The 16,801-nt window shown below is 35.3% G+C and overlaps 1 protein-coding gene and 1 pseudogene across 1 annotated transcript; both read left to right on the top strand.

Moving 5' to 3' along the window:
- The first annotated feature begins 6,098 nt into the window (after positions 1–6,098).
- Positions 6,099–7,111, top strand: LOC149496235 (uncharacterized; annotated as a pseudogene).
- Positions 7,112–13,879: 6,768 nt separating this feature from the next.
- LOC149496234 (uncharacterized) lies at positions 13,880–15,753 on the top strand. Its single transcript, XM_089721968.1, has 5 exons — positions 13,880–14,123; positions 14,206–14,252; positions 14,342–14,438; positions 14,560–15,046; positions 15,159–15,753. Exons 4-5 carry the CDS (start codon positions 14,993–14,995, stop codon positions 15,531–15,533), a joined length of 429 nt encoding a protein of 142 aa, XP_089578094.1. The 5' UTR covers positions 13,880–14,123; positions 14,206–14,252; positions 14,342–14,438; positions 14,560–14,992; the 3' UTR covers positions 15,534–15,753.
- Positions 15,754–16,801: the final 1,048 nt, after the last annotated feature.

The following is a 16,801-nucleotide window of genomic DNA, read 5'->3' as shown; positions in this document are numbered from 1 at the left end:
TTTATTTTTGAACTCCGCAGTTGTAGGATATATATATATATATATATATATATATATATATATATATATATCTATTAATTATTTATCTATGCATGTATATGATCCAGTTAGCCATATTATGAATGATGTATATTATATCTAGGCCTGAACTACGAATTACTTTGAGATGTTGAAATTGGATCGGGAATATTGTGGTTATTAGACCCATGCATAAAATATTATAGGTTTACTATTCTTAGGTATTCGTCTAGTGTGATTGATTTATGTGGTTTAGGCTTATTACAGTCTTCGGGGGTTTTAAGTTTACATGAGCCCTAGTGTCGGTTTGACATATAGTTCCGGGTCGTGACAATTATTTTCAAAAAATAAAAATTTGAATACAAAAAATGGTCAATATAAATCTATAAATTATCAAGTGCAATTAATCTCAAATTAAATTACACAAATTAGAACATAATTTAATTACATTATGAGATTTGAGACGTAATGATTTATGATTAATTAGATAGTATATGTGATCTTTTAAATCTGAGATGATACAATTGTCTCATATTTAAGTTATTAGCATACATTAGTACTGTTTTATGTATTTTTTTCTTAATTATGGACGAGATACATAGGTGTGATTGTATTCTTTAGTCATATATAGAGACACGTTTAGTCGTGTGAAATTTCAGATTTTTTAAATATTTTTCTTATAACGGTATTTTGGTTATTTTTATGAATTTGTAGTTTATGTTCACATTTGGCGTAAGTTTAATGATTCAAATGTCCTTACAAAGGTTGGAATTCATTCAGAAGCTATTTGAGACTAAAGTATTCTTAAGGATATTTTTATGACTTGGCATCTTTTGAGGTTGTTAGCTGTGAACTTTATGTTTAGTGTGAAAATGTTACATAGAATCCATTCGAGAGAATTTTAAGCATAACATTGCTTTTATAATTTTAAGATTATTTCAATAATTCTGAAAGTAATCAATTAATAATTGGTTATAAAGAGTGTTTCTATTTTCACATGGATAAGGTTAATATACAATCTCCTCTTTAGGAGATTGACTCAATTCCCCAAAGAAAGCAAAGAAACAACAACTAACTTTTAATCTTAGTTAGGGTCGACTAAAGAACTAGAGAGAGATATGCTCTGATTATAGATAGATTGAAGAGTGCGCGAACAATGTAAAAGACTCTCATTATAGGCTGAAAAAATGGAAAACCCAAGAATTGGCTATATCGGAATTTATTTCCATTTAATGCTTCATTTAAATTTTGGATCGCGCCAAAAACTTTTAAACCCTTATTCACCAACCGAATCGCCCTAATAGTAGGTGTGCTTTTGCACATTGAGTGGGCCTATTCATTCTATGGGCTCGCATTTGGTCTAGACCTCCATAGGATCAAGCCCATATTAGAATACAAATGTCCAAAAATTTATGGGAAAACATTTGACAGATCACATTTACTAAACGGAGAGCATAATTGTAATTTAACAAAGGACTAAATTGTAAATACTAAACCAAGAACATTTATCTTAGTAGCACTTATGCGTAGGCATGGCCATGTTACGGTACCCAGAATCGAAATCGGTGGTTCGGAATTGGAACTAGAACGGTGGGAACCGGAATCGATCCGAACTGGAACCGTGGGAATCGAAACCGAAACTTGAGGTATACGGTTCATTTCGGTTCTAACATTTTGGGAATCGCAAACCGGCGGTTCCAAAAGCTGGTCGAAACAGGATGGAACTACTGGTTTTCCGGTTGGTACCGATTGTCCCCCCTGAAATCCTTCTCCAAAACTTTTTCGGAACAACGAAAATGTCTTTTTCTTAGAAAATCAACCGTTTTTCACAAAAGCCGGTGTTTTTCAGGCCGCAAAATTAATGAGTTTTACTCAAAAGTCGGTACAACTTTCAAAAACTATCGATTTTGGCAAACTAGGCCCATATCCCCTAACTCTCAAAAATTAAGCCAAATTATCAAGAAGGGCACTCATGGATCATGCACAAATATTCTATTTTACCTAACCATGACTTTCAGGAGGGGGTCAAAATGAATTGGAACAGGCAATTTACTGCAATCACAAGAAAACATGCGGTACAACGCCTTTTAGTGCAAGTTCATAACAGATAGCCAGTGCAAATCCCAATGCAATTCAGTATGGATGTCATTCGAATCAAGAATCAGGCAGTCAGTGCAACTTCAGAACAAGTAGTCAGTGCAAGTTCAGAACAAGCAGTCAGTGCAAATTCTGTATAAATAGCGTAATCAATGCCAAAATCAGAAACAATCATAAATCAAGCATTTAGTGCAAATTTGAAACAGGTAGTCAGTGCAATTCTTAGTGCAATTCAGTGCGGGTTCAAATCAGATCAATTTCAAACCAGGCAGTTAGTGTAGTTTTCAAATCAGACAGAATAAATGGGCAGTTCAGTGCAAAGCAAGCTATCAGAGTAAATTTAGTATGAACAAGGCGATCAGTGCTAAACTCAGGAAAAGTCATAAATCAGGCATTCAATGCAAACTCACTTAGAATAGGCATTTAGTGCAAACTTACACAAAACAGGCAATCAGTGTAGAATAAAAAAGTCAAGTATTCATTGCAGACAGATGAAATAAGCGAAGTAGACTCACAGAAGTAACAATCCGATATTTTCATAAATGGTATATTCCAAGACTGTACAAAAGAAGATGCTGCTATCAGAGCAGCATCAACTCAAAAGCGCTATAAAGTTAGTCCCTAAGATTGTTCAAACCTAAATCTATGGCCTATCTTAAAAAGCAATAAAAACGAACAAAGGTAGGAACCCGGGAACTCAGCGTCGTCTAAGGTCATCCTATAGTGTTTAGACCTAGTCCTCCAGGAAGTTCTCTCGAGTTAGGGCCTCAGTTAGCGCTCCACTAAGTTGACCCACCAGGAATATCGTCCCCTCACACCAACCTGGAGGAGGCTGCCAAGTACATAAAATTTCATAGTCAGCAAAAAAGGGGGGGGGGGGGCGTATGTATATATATACTGGCATGCCCTAAGGATAGACTGGCTAGTGGTCAGGGATGTCGTCCGTCAGGATGTATGAGGCCATGCCGTGCTGAGTGACGTATCTCACTCGCTGCATATCCTAGAATAGCAGGTCCGGCACCACAGTTACAGATGCCCAACGACCAGTCTCTGGCCTCATTGGTGACGGTGGGCGCCGCTCCTACTCAACTTGCCTGGTCAGTAGCAAAGGATAGGATGCATTCACGCTCCGCTTAGAATCGTTAGCAGGAGACTATGAGGATGAGGGTACTTGAGAACTCATGTTGACAGAATTTGGGCAGAGGAAAGAACAAATGAAGACAAAAGAGAGAAGGAGAATGTGTGGAGCAAATGGGCTAGCACTCATCCCTCCACTATTTATAGGAAAAGGGGTGGGCGAGCCTCACCCTTACCCAGAAGATCAGGGCTCTTGGGACTCATCTAGATTCAAAATGATGCATGGTTATCGTCAAAACGTTCGTGATAAATTCCCAAATGTAGCCCTACCTTTTATCTGACAGATGCTTGTAGAAAGGGCTCGAAAAATCATATGGATTGAACCAGCCGTAGAAAAATATTCTCAAAATCAGTTGAGATTCACACAGGATTTTCCAGACATTACCACAAGTTGTCAGGCATGGTTCTCAAACCAAAATTCCTTTCTAAAGTACTAAAATTGGAGTTTGCTAGATCGAGCTTTGATCGGCTTTGATCCCTAGGAGGGGGCAAGCTTTTGACCATGATTTTAGCAATTTAGGAAATTTTGCTATGGTTCCAACGACGCAAGAATTAGCTCGATCAGATGTTGTTTGGGCCTTGAATGGACCTCTGAAAGCTCAAAAACCCTAAATCAAAGAGTAAGGGCAAGGAAGTAATTTGCCCCTGATCGATGCCGATCACCCCAATTTCAGTATCGAAATGGCATGTACTAAAGGCCCTAATCGGTACTGAAAAGGTGCACTTCGGTACCGAAAAAGGGGACTTTGGTACTGACGTGGCCTTGACTTTGCACCCCTTGGCTTAGAAATATGGCACTTCCCCCCTCATTTCAAGCACCTTTTGTTGCTTGATTGAGCGTTTCTCAAGCTTCAATGACTCTTATTCTCCCTTTTGTGATTCTAAGGCAATATAGTCTGACCTTGCTCTTTTTCCTTAGTAGAGTTTAAGGCCCAACTTGGTATTCAAAAGTCAATCCTTTCAACTTTCACTCACACTTTACTCTTCTTTATACTAAAGCTATTAGTTAATTAATTTATTATTAATTAATTTAAAAATTAATTAATAATCCTTTAATTAACATTAGTACAAAATAAGATTATAACTTGGTCCTCGTGCCCTACCTTAGCTTATTTGGAGAAAGACTTGACCTCTTTGGTCGATTAACACCATGGAGCTTTGATCCGGCCGCATAACAAGCACTAGGGTATAACCACTAAACTCAAACTTTGTCAATTAAGCATGGTCCACCCAGCAAACCCTTTAAGCCCACTCCCGAAGTGGCACCTTCAAAATTCCTACCATCCTAATCTATTGTAGAACTTCATGCACCCTGATCCTTATACAAATGAGCAATGAAGGCATACCTAGGGATTTCAGCCTAAGTAGCGGGCACTCAACCGAACTGACCAGTCGGGACTAGGGGAATGTATTGCATGACCTAGAATCCTCGATAAATGAGGCTAGAGTCGGACTTCCCTTTGAATTACACACCTTTATTTACTTTTAATGCACTATATTTCTGATATTGCCATGCATTAGAGTATGTTCATGCATCGATAAACTAACGTTCATGCAAAACACTGATTTTGATTTCTATATTATGACCCAAACCATTGATTCATTTGAAAGAAGCCGAAAATCTAGTCCTCGAACCCAATGATTCGAGGCTAATGCATTTTATCCTAAAGGCAAACTGAAAATGGAGTCCAACATGGAGTTTTTTCCTTAAATCTTTTTCCCGAAAACAAAAACAAATTAAGGTGGTGACTTTATCACATCACACACTTATCAAAGCACTCCAAAGAGCCAACCTAACATTACATAAGCACTAAACCGAGCCATAATCTGACTAATCAACAAACCAAAAGGAATCATAAGGAGTTCCTTCCAGTTTCTATGATGAACCGACTAATGGGCTTGTCTGGATCTTTCCCATGGCGCTCGGAAGGGGGCTCACAACATCCCGACCCAGCAAAGTGATCCTAAGAGGGTGGGTAGATGGCTAGAATCTAGAATGGCAGACTAGCTATGGGTAAAGGAATGCAGGACACAAGAATGAATCAAATCATATATAAAAAAAGGCGAAACTAATTATCAGAGGTGCCTTTTGATGGAATGGCTTAGAGAGTTGGAAGAACTCTGGGATTAAGCGTGTTCGCCTAACTGAAATCCTAGGATGGGTGACCACATGGGAAGTTCCCCATTTCACTTGGGGGTCTTGCCAATCCAATATAGGGTGAAATTAGCTTGATCTAAAGTAGACAATTCCTCTGGAGGTTAGAGGCGGGCGTGACATTTGCCCTCCAAAATATTATAATAAATTAAATATATTTTTTTTCTTAGATCTAAATTTTGCATCTGTTAAGAATTAAATTAGTCTTTATAAAAATATAATTATTGTTATAAATGCTATATTCTTTAATGGATGTTTATTAAGTTTATTAAAGAAATTATATATCTTCTCCATAAGCTATGCCCTTTATGGTAAAATTTATTGTACAATTCAATATCATAAATTCTGTAACTTCCAAAGCACTTAAATTGTATAGTTACGAATATTAATTATCCTATTATGTTTTTGAAACATATAAATATATTTATGATCTAGAGCCTATAAATAGTGGCGCTTTATATAAAGAGATATACTTGAATAGAAATGAAATATGAATTCTTCTGAAATTTTCTTTATTGTCTTCTTTCAATTTTCTTTCCATACTATTATTCTACGAATATTTGTCATATTAATATTTTGGTTTTATAACACGTTATCAGCACAAGACTCTACCATTTTGCGCATCTATTTCAAAAAGCTTTAAGGTAAAATAAATTTACTTCCTTCTCTCTTCTCTATGGAAAACCTTGCAAAAACTTGAGTTTGTGGCCCTTGATATTTCGGGCATGAATTATCTGTCATGGATTTTGAATTTTGAAATTCACCTAGATGCAATGGGTCTTAGAAACACCATTAAAAATGAAAATCAAGCATCGAAACAAGAGCGTGCCAAAGCAATGATTTTCCTTTGCCACCAACTCAATGAAGGATTGAAAGTTGAATATCTAAATATTAAGGATCCTCTTGTCCTGTGGAATAATCTAAAAGAAAGGTATGATCATAAAAAATGGTTGTTCTTTCAAAAGAAAGGTATGATTGGATGCACTTAAGGCTGCAAGATTTTAAATGAATTAGTGAGGATAATTTGCTATGTTTAGAACAACCTCTCAATTAAAACTCTATGGAGAAAATATTACTGATAAAGATATGTCGGAAAAAACTTTCTCCACTTTTCATGCCTCAAATTTGCTCGTGCATCAGCAATATCGAGAGAAAGGCTTTTAGAAATATTCTGAATTGATTTCATATCTTCTTGTGGCTGAACAAAATAATGAATTTTTAATGAAAAATCATGAAAGTCGACCGAATGAAACTACCCCATTCCCTAAAGCGCATGAGTTTATGCTTACTACATATGGAAAAGGTCATGGTCTCAATTGTGGCTGTGGCTGTGGCCATAATCGTGGTCGAGAAAGAAATATATATTACAATCGTAATGATCGTACCCGTACTTCATCAAATTCTCACCACCAAAATTGGAAAAAGAAAGATGAGAAACAAGAAACAATATCATATAAAAATTCAGAGGACTTCTGCTTTAGGTCTGGTGCGAATGGGCATTGGTCTCATACCTGTTGTACACCAAAACATTTAATCGATCTTTATCAAGCTTCATTAAAAAGGAAAGACAAAAATGCAGAGACAAATTTTGTTTCAGATGCTGATGATGTTAAGATTGATATAACAAATCCGGATGTGGCAAATTTTTTTGAACACCCTGATAGCAAGATTCACCATTTGATTGGTGATAAGATTGATAGTTAATTATTCAATATTATTATGTGTGTTTAGCTTTCTTTTAATATTTTCATGTTATTTCTTAAATTTTACTCTTTATCATGTCATATAAATAATATTATATGTTTTATTTTATTATGTCAAATTTTATATGTAATTTTACTTTATATATTTCTCATATATATTGTGCATCGTCTTTCTTTTGAAGATAATACGGATGTTCCAAAATTTTTGTTTGGATTAAAATTCAATGATGAAGATATGTCTAATTGACAGCGCAACTACGCATACTATGTTGAAAAATAAAAATAATTTTCTCATTTGCTTATGGAAAAAGCCAATATTAATACAATATCAGGTAGTACAAATTTAATTGAAGGCTCTAGAAGAGCCGCCATATTTCTATCTGTGGAAACAAAATTTGTTGTACGTAATGCATTGTTTTCTTCTAAATCTCGAAGAAATTTATTGAGTTTCAAAGATATTCGCCGAAATGGATACCATATTGAGACAATAAATGAAATTAGGCATGGCCATACTACGGTTCCCAGAACGGGAATCGGTGGTTCGAAACCGGTCCGAACTGAAATCGAAACCAATCGGAATCAGAACTGGTCCGAACTAGAATCAGAACCCGAGGTATACGGTTTGGTTACGATTCTAATATTTTGGGAATCGTAAAATCGGTCGGAACCGGATGGTACCGTCGGTTTTCCGGCCGGTTTGAACCGTCGATTCGAACCGATCGAACTTGTGGTTCTGGCCGTTACAAACTGTCAGCAGCCTTTTTTTTTTTTTAATTTTTTAGTGAAATCTCTTAATTACCTCTCCCAACAACTATAAACGGCTATATAACGACTAGTTTCAAAGGTATTTGTAGAAAAATGATTTTTTGGATTTATTATAAATACCTCATTCCATTCTATTTACAATTTCCTCACACAAAAATTTCTACTCTCTCTACTACACTCTACTCTATATTATTATTCTCTACTTTAGAATCTCTAATTATTCTCTCTAATTTTTTTTGTTCAATTTTCCAAATTATATATTATTTTCATATAATGGCAAGTGGAAGAAACTCAAATTCTGCTAAGAGCAAGGGAAAGATTGGAGAAACACAATATTCATCTATCACTACAAACGACATCTTCGATTTCACTCCAACCGATTTAATTTTGGGGGATGTCCAAATGAAAATATGGAAATTCTTGTGAACCCCTCCCCCCAAAAATAGGCATATAATGAATATGACTAAGGGCAGAAATGCACATGAATGTGTGAGTGGCCACCTTGTTTAATTATTTTAGGGTAAACTAAGAAAAAACCCTAAGTTGACTCCAATTTTAATTAACCTAATTACTAGATTAATTATCCCAATGTTTAAGGCACAATCTACGAACCCGAGGTGGATCCCGAGACTATGTCATGCTGATTAACTAACCGATGAATGAATGCTTTGCAAGGTAATTGGACCAATGAAATGTTTAAGTAATTTCGACTTGCCGCTCGGGGTTAAATCCCAAACATGCCTACGTACTTTCGTTTGAATGGAAGATCAAAGTCAACGTAGTTCGATAGGCCTTTTTTAAAGGGCTTTGAATGGGTATGCTTAATGCATGAGTGTGTGTATGCTTCGTGCATTTTGTTTAGGCATTTTGCCAAAGTTTGATTGATTTGTTGTTTTAGGCATTTGTTGCCAAAAGTGTTGATTTAAGGCTTTTAGCCAAAAAGATTGATTTAGGCAATTTGTTGCCAAAAGTTGATGTGATTTAGGCAATTTGTTTGTCAAAAGTGTTGATTGGGCGATTGTCGCCAAAATGATTGATTTAAGGCTTTTAGCCAAAAGATTGATTAATTCAAGGCATTTTACCAAAAGTTGATGTGTAATTTAGGCAACTTGTTGCCAAAATATGATTGATTAAACTGTAGACAATTTGTTGCCAAAAAACGTGATTGATTAAGACTTTTAGCTACAATTATTGATTAATTGGACCTAAGCAGTATTGTTCGAAATAAAGGCAATTATACCATAGTCATTAATTGACTAGATACTTAAGCCAATATTGTCGGATTTAGGCTTTAACACCACGATTATTTATTAACCGGGCATTTAAGCTTAATCATATTTAATTGAGGCAGTTTATTTGCCAAATCGATGACGTGAATGCATTTATGCAGCAGTTTAAATCAGAATTGGAGTAGAAGAGAAATTATGCTGAAATTAAACAGGCAGAGTTTCGTTTATTACCTGAGTTAATCGACGGCCGCTTCTTAGCTTCAGCTTGAAAACTCCGGATTAAGCTCCTCGTTTGGGGAATATTAATTAAAATTTATTCAATTAAGTGACCTAGTATCACAACAGCAGAATAATAAAAGCCTACACTAAATGCAGAAAAGCAGTAAAAGAACCGCAAGGAGCGTAGGGGAGAAGAGAACATCCGTCAACACAGACCGAGTGAGTAAAAAAGTCGCACCGGGGCTGTATTTATAGGGAAAACCCGGGCTAGAGGGCGGCGGCTGCCGCCGTGGCCAGCGGCCGCCGCCGCCGTCGTGGCTTGTCCACTTTCTAGTCTATCATTCCGAAGGCTTTTTCGGGAGTTCCGTACCTCCAAAAAATATTTCGGGACCAGTTCTGCGATCCTCGTAATTTTTCGAACGTTTCAAGTACCATATTGGCATACTTTCGGTGAACTTTTCGAACGGCCTCTGGTCTGGCCGGACTGTTTGCAGTCCGGAAAAACATGCTTTTTGAGCCTCAAAATTTGAGTATTCACAATTCCAACTCAAGAATCTGAATTTAATAATGAGCAATTACAACAAGAGGAAGAGAAAGAGCAAGAGCAAGGTACACAATTTTTTTGAAGAGCAAGACAAAGTTCTAACATATTCGCCATTCATTTCACGAAAAAATTCAAAGGTGACAAAACGTTTGATGTAATTTGCAATTATTGTGAAATCTTATAAATTTAAACAATCGGGCGGCTATGGATCATTTTGGAAGCATTTGGAGACAAAACATCCAACAAAAATAAGAGTTGATCAGTCTCAAACACAAATTTTCGGGTACGCCTCTTCTAACATTTCTTTATTTCAATATTCTGAAAAAAAAAACGAAAAGAAGAATTAGCAAAAATGATTTCTATGGAACATTTATCTTTTAGTTTTGGTGAAAAATTATGTTTTAATCAATATTGTCAAAAAGCTTTAAATCCTTCAGCTAAAAGTGTGCCAAGAAATACTGTAAAAACGAACTATTATTTCTTTATATAAAAAAGGAAAAAAAGAGTTAGAGCTTTTATTTTCTGAAATGAAAATTCGTGTTTCAATTTGTTGTGATACACTACAAAAAAATCGCGGTTTTGCGATCGATAATTGCGACCGACACAAATCGGTCGTAATTTTGCGATCGATTTGCGACCGATTGTGATGACTGTGATCATGAATACATTGCGACCAAGTTGCGACCAAACAACGACAGATTTTGAGATGGATTTGCGACCGATACTGAAGCAGTCACTAATGATAGCGCTAATAATTCTCGCCAGTTTGTTTTCCATTTTGTGACTAGTTTAAGATGGACTTGGGACTGATTTTGCGACCGATTTGCAACTAGGTATCATTCCATCGCAACATTGCGCACTTCAAAATCAGCACCAAATTCTTGGAAGGATTTGCGACCGATTTGCTACTGATGCTTTGCAACCGACTTCTTGGGTCGCAAATTGGTCGCAATTTCGGTGCAAAGTAAAACGACGTCGTAGAGTTAAAAATTGCGACTGATTTTAATAAAATTTGCGACCGATAGGTCGATCGCAAATTTTAGGGCTTTAAACCCAGCGGACGCCCTCCTTCTTCTTTCTTCTTCTTCTTTCTTCTCCTCTTCTCTTCTCCTCCTCCGTTCGCAGCGCCGTCCCAGCCTGTTGCCATGCCGCTCCCAACTGCTTGATGCCTCCTTCTCCGCTCCCTTGCAATGCTGGTCGCCTGAGGATCCCTTCTCCTCGTCGTTCGCGGTCGTCAGTTCAGGTACGTTTGTATTTTTTTTTTTTTCCGTTTTCGTTTTTTTTTATGTTGTTCTATTTCTTTTGTTATTGTTGTAGTTGAATGACAAAATAAATTGTTATTTAGTTTTTTTAGTTGTTGTAGTTTTGATTTAGTTGGTATTATGCATTGTGTGTCTTATTGAAAAGAATGATAAAATTGGAAAAAAGAAAATTTGATATTGTAATGATAATTTGGAATTTTTAATAATTTAGGCAAAATTATATATGTAATTTAATCAATGTAATTTTATGTAATGCAATTTTAAAATTTTAGTTGGTGTTGAATTAATGATTGAAAAATAAAAAATTGCGTGTTATTAATTAATGTTAAAAAAAGAACTAAATCAATTAATATATGTGTAAGTAAACAAATATAGTTGTGTAACTAAAATAAATGACAAATAAACATAATTGTGTAACTAAAATAAATGACAAATAAACTTATTCGTTTTTTTGTAATTATGAAATAATCCATTTTATTTTATTTGTTATTATTGTTGTTATTATTCATATTTTTTTTTTGTTGTTATGAAATGAATGATGCTTTTGCATTGGAGGCCTAGTAGTGGCTATTTTGCTTTTGCAGAATATTGGTATGATATAGAAGTGTTTATTGAAGTGTGTTTCGATTTGAGATTTGATTTTGTTGTGTTGAAGTTCTGCCGATTTTTTTTAAATATTGAAATATATCTAAATAATAAAAAAAACATAATAAAAAATTCTCATGTTATTTGCTACTTATTTCTAAATACTTTCCAAATTCTTAGTAAAATTAAAGTTGAAGAACATCCTTTTGTATCGTTAGTGAAAGTAAAGTGAAAAATTAAAAATTACATCTTATTAATTAATGTTCGAAAAAGAAATAAATCTATTAATATATGTGTAAGTAAATAAATATAATTGTGTAACTAAAATAAATGACAAATAAACATTATTGCGTAACTAAAATAAATGACAAATAAACATTATTGAAGAAACTAAAATAAATGACAAATAAACATATTTGTTTTTTTGTAATTATAAAATAATGCATTTTATTTGTTATTATTGTTGTTATTATTCTTCTTTTTTTTTTTTTTTGTAATGAAATGAATCATGCGTGAGATGTTGGAGGCCTAGTAGTGGCCATTTTGCCCTTGGAGAATGTTGGTATGATATAGAAGTGTTTATTGAAGTGTGTTTTTATTTGAGATTTGATTGTGTTGTGCCTAAGTGCTGCCAAATTTTTTTTTTAAAAAAATTGAATATGTGGAATAGTACACTTACTGATATTATAGTAAGTTTATATATATATAGAAATACATATAACCTTAGTATTGAATAAATGAACTTAGTCAGTTTACAATTATATATAGTTACCCTTATTATAGAAATAACCTTAGTAAGTTAGAAGTGTAAATTGAACATTACATTTGGCATGTTTTAAGGATGATTTAGACTAATGCAATTACATATAATTTGCACTTTATAAACACAGTGTTAATTAGGTAAAAAAATGCGGACTAATCGAGATTGGATGTACTGGAGGTACGAGGTCAATGGGATATTAAGACAAGAGTTCTTGCAAGGATTGGAGGCGTTCATACAGTTTGCAGTTGGTAATCCCAGTTGTATGGATGGTAATAAGTTGAGGTGTCCATGTAATCACAAGAAGTGTTGAAATAGAGCCTTCTTAGATATCGATACAATTAAACTTCATTTATGCAAAAATAGGTTCGCAGAAAATTATTACGAATGGATACATCATGGTAAACCTCGAGTTTCCATTGGGTCAAGCCACTCTATTCCGGTAAGTTTAGAAGGTCAGCCTTATCAATTTCAGTATGGTAATCAATGCAATGACATGGTAATCGATGCAAGTAGAGTAGAATGTCATTGGGATAATATGGAGGAATCGTCAAACTACGCAGCACAATAATTGTTTGACATGCTAAGTGCAACTAACAGTGAATTGTGGCCTGGATGCAAGAATCATTTAGTTTTATCTGTTGTGGCATGATTACTGCACATGAAAGTAGAACACCATTTTTCAGAAAGGTGTTACGATGATTTTGTGCAGTTAGCAAAAGAAATGTTGCCTAAAGGCCATTCAATGGTTGATAATTTTTACCGGACAAAAAAATTAGTTCGGGGATTGGAACTACTCGTGGAAAAGATTGATTATTATCGTAATAATTGTATGATATACTGGGGCCTTGATTCCGAATTCAGAGAATGCAAGTTTGGTAATCTTCCAAGATATCAACGATGGGGTCAAGGGACTGGTAGAGTACAAAGAGAGAAGGCTTTCAAGAAGATGTATTATTTCCCTCTTGTTCCTCACCTTCAAAGGTTATATGCATCTAAGGCGACAGCTGAACACATGAGATGACATGCTTTGCATGAATATAAGGATGGTATAATGACTCATCCGTCAGACTCTGAAGCCTGGAAACATTTTGATAACAATCATCCAGTGTTTGTTGCTGATATGAGAAATGTGAGATTGGGACTTTGTACTGATGGGTTTCTGCCGTTTGGCCAATCAAGACAACAATATTCATCATGGCCTGTCATTGTCACACCATATAATCTACCACCGTCAATGTGTATGAAAAATGAATTGCTGTTACAAATTGATAAATGTATATATAATATTATTAATGAAGAATTTCAATGTTATTCACTTTCTTTACTCATATTTACCACATGTTCTACAATTCATATAATTGTATACATACTTATCTAGGTTCTGATATCTGCAGTACAGATGGCTAGAGGCAGAGCGTTTGATTCATACGCATCCGGCAGTGGTTCGCGTGGAGGTCGTGGCCTAGGACGCAGTACCCGTGGACGAGGAGGGACTATCCCTCCTTCTTCTTCAGGTACGTCTGGGGCTTCATCCTCTGCTCAGCAGCCAGTACTGCCGCCATCACTTCTTTCTATTCCTTCCTCTTCTACCCCAGTTTCTGGACCAGTACAGTCTTCACCAGCTGCACAGTCACCTACTGTACAAGGTAATCATAAATGTCATTACTGTCATTTCAATTATATATTAATTATTTATCTACATTTGATGCATTTTCACTTCTTTTGTAGCTTCATCAGATCCATGTAACAACCTCAGTTTGGTAGCGGGACAATAAGTACTTATTCACTTTTTCCACTATACTTGATTTTGTTTAGATTTTGATGCTTTCGTCTAATTATATTTCACTTGTGTTTTTTTTCTCAGCATATATCTATCCTCTCGAGCATCGAGGCAAATTATGAGGATAATCAAGCTACAACTTCATAAAGAAGGATACACATGGGATGCCGTACCACAAGAGGTGAGATACTTTTATTGGGAAGAGTTTCAAGTACTCTTCGGTTTAAGTTATATCATCATTCAATGTTTGCAATTAATCAAGATACCTCTTTTTATTGAAATTTTATTTTTCATTTTTGTAGAAGCATTTCGTATGGGACGAGGCGATTACGGCTATGCTGAAAGTGGCTTGGGAGAAGTTAAGTGCTGATCGATATGCTGACTTCACCTATAGGATGCGAAAAAGCGGTAAGAAGCAGTAGTGCGTGTCTCAAGAGATATGGGAGAGCTGGCAAAAGGCTTGGGAGGATCCTGCATTCAAGAGAAAGCGGGAGATATTTGCACAAAACAGGCGCAGTGAGACTGGCGGTGATGGAGCAGGACCTTCTCGACACACAGGCAGATCAATATCTACTATAAAGACAACTCGATTATTAATGAGTCAACTAGTCATAGTATATGAAACCGATGTTTAATGAAAGGACACTATATTAATATATCATGCATAAAAATTCATTATAGGCTGAAAAATTTGGTCGTGAGCCCACATCGATTGAGGTGTTTACATACACTCACATGAAGGACCACGATCTTAATACGTTTGTTGACAGACGTGCGGTGAGCGTCAATGTAAGTAACACTGAAGAATATTTACATTTAACCTCTAGTCGTTGCGAAGATGTACAAAGTTCAATATAATAAAGCTTACAACTGCATTGATTAATTAATTTTTTGTTTTCAGGAGAACTATACTACAGCTCGGGAGCGTCTTGTTTCTTCTCAAGCTGAATCTGAAGCTCAGTCAAGAATTGATGAGGTAGCACTTTATCTCGAGGCTACAGGGGGCGAGAAGAAGAGGAAGGTATATGGCATCGGGTCTCAGGCATCACAGTTTTACAGCGGCTCAGCATTTCACGCTTCCGTAGCTAGCGCAGGACCACAGCCTGAGCACAGTGCCGATGAGTTTATTGCATTACGGGCATGTGTTGGTGAGCAGGAGAGACAGATTGCAGAACTTAGAGCGCATGTCATGCGGCTGTCCAGTCAGCCCGGTGTTGGTACTTCTTCCTCTGATCTTGCGCCTGCTACAGATCGAAATGTTTCGACATCTCAGTAGCAGCCACTACCGTCTCCTGATCCCGATGCTGCAGACGATACCTTGGTCACCCCTGCCGACACTATACCACATCCAGCAAGTACTCCTCCCGGCGATTCAACATTGGATCGTGCAGATGACCAACCGCGTAGATTTGATTTTAGACCTTTTAGCTTTCCAATTATTTTTTGAAATTTTGTTCAGTACATTAACTACATTAACAATTACATTTTTATATTGTTTTTGGATTGCGTTTGTGATATATATATATATATATATATATATATATATATATATATATATATATATATATATATGCCAATTTTCACAGGTGCAAAAAAATATGGTTTTATAATAATATTTATTTTTTTTTGTATTTTGCGACGAATTTGCGACCGAACTGCAACCAAAAATATAAACTTTAAATCAACCGATTTGCAACCACATTTCATAATTGCGACAGACTGTTTCTGTGACCAATTTGCGACAGTGTTTCAAAAGGAAAACACGACCAAATTTTGCGACCGAATTTTTTATTTTTCGGTCTCTAATTTGCGATCGATTAGTTCATCGGTCGCAAAATATTTTGCGACGAGCACTTTTGCGACAGATTGTGATCAGTCGCTAAGTTTGATTAGCGACTGATTTCTTGCGTTTTGCGACTGATTTGTCGATCGCAAAATGGCATTTTTTTGTAGTGATATTTGGAGTGATCATTGACAAATGCATTTTTATATGGGCATTACATGTAATTGGATTGATAATGATTGGAAAATTCAAAAAAGAATTATTGCATTGCATGCTTTTGATGATAAACATATTGCATTTCTTGCTTTTGATGATAAACATATTGCAAATAATATTTATAAAATAATTGTTTCAATTTTAGATGAATATAAGTTGACAAAAAAATTTTTTTCAATTTCATTTGATAATGCTTCTGCTAACACTAAATCAATTATTAAACTTAAAAATATTTGTGAACCAAATATTGGTGGAAAATTTTTTTCACATAAGATGTGCTTGCCATGTTATAAATTTATGTATACAAGATGGTTTAAAAATTCTTGAATCTTATATTTCTCCAATTAGAAAAGCTATTTCTTATTTATGGGGACATCCCCAAGTGATGAAAAGTTGGGCTAAATTTTGTAAGGAAAATAATAAAAGACCAAAACATTTTCTAAGGGATGTCCTAACTCGTTGGAATTCAACATATAAATTATTAAACGAGTCTTTTCGTACAAAGAATTGTTGTGCATTTTTATTACTAATAATGTTGAAGAAAT

This window comes from Jatropha curcas, chromosome 5 (genome assembly GCF_041381405.1).
Source record: "Jatropha curcas cultivar XTBG-Jc1 chromosome 5, XTBG_Jcur_1.0, whole genome shotgun sequence".
NCBI classification, from domain to species: domain Eukaryota; kingdom Viridiplantae; phylum Streptophyta; class Magnoliopsida; order Malpighiales; family Euphorbiaceae; genus Jatropha; species Jatropha curcas.
Note: the sequence above shows the minus strand (reverse complement) of the source record. Positions and strands in the feature narration are given on the sequence as shown.

Coding starts and splice junctions, on each gene's coding strand:
- LOC149496234 (XM_089721968.1), top strand. CDS start 14,993: ATGAAGGACCACGATCTTAATACGTTTGTTGACAGACGTGCGGTGAGC. Junction 15,047..15,158: donor GACGTGCGGTGAGCGTCAAT/GTAAGTAACACT, acceptor TTTTGTTTTCAG/GAGAACTATACTACAGCTCG.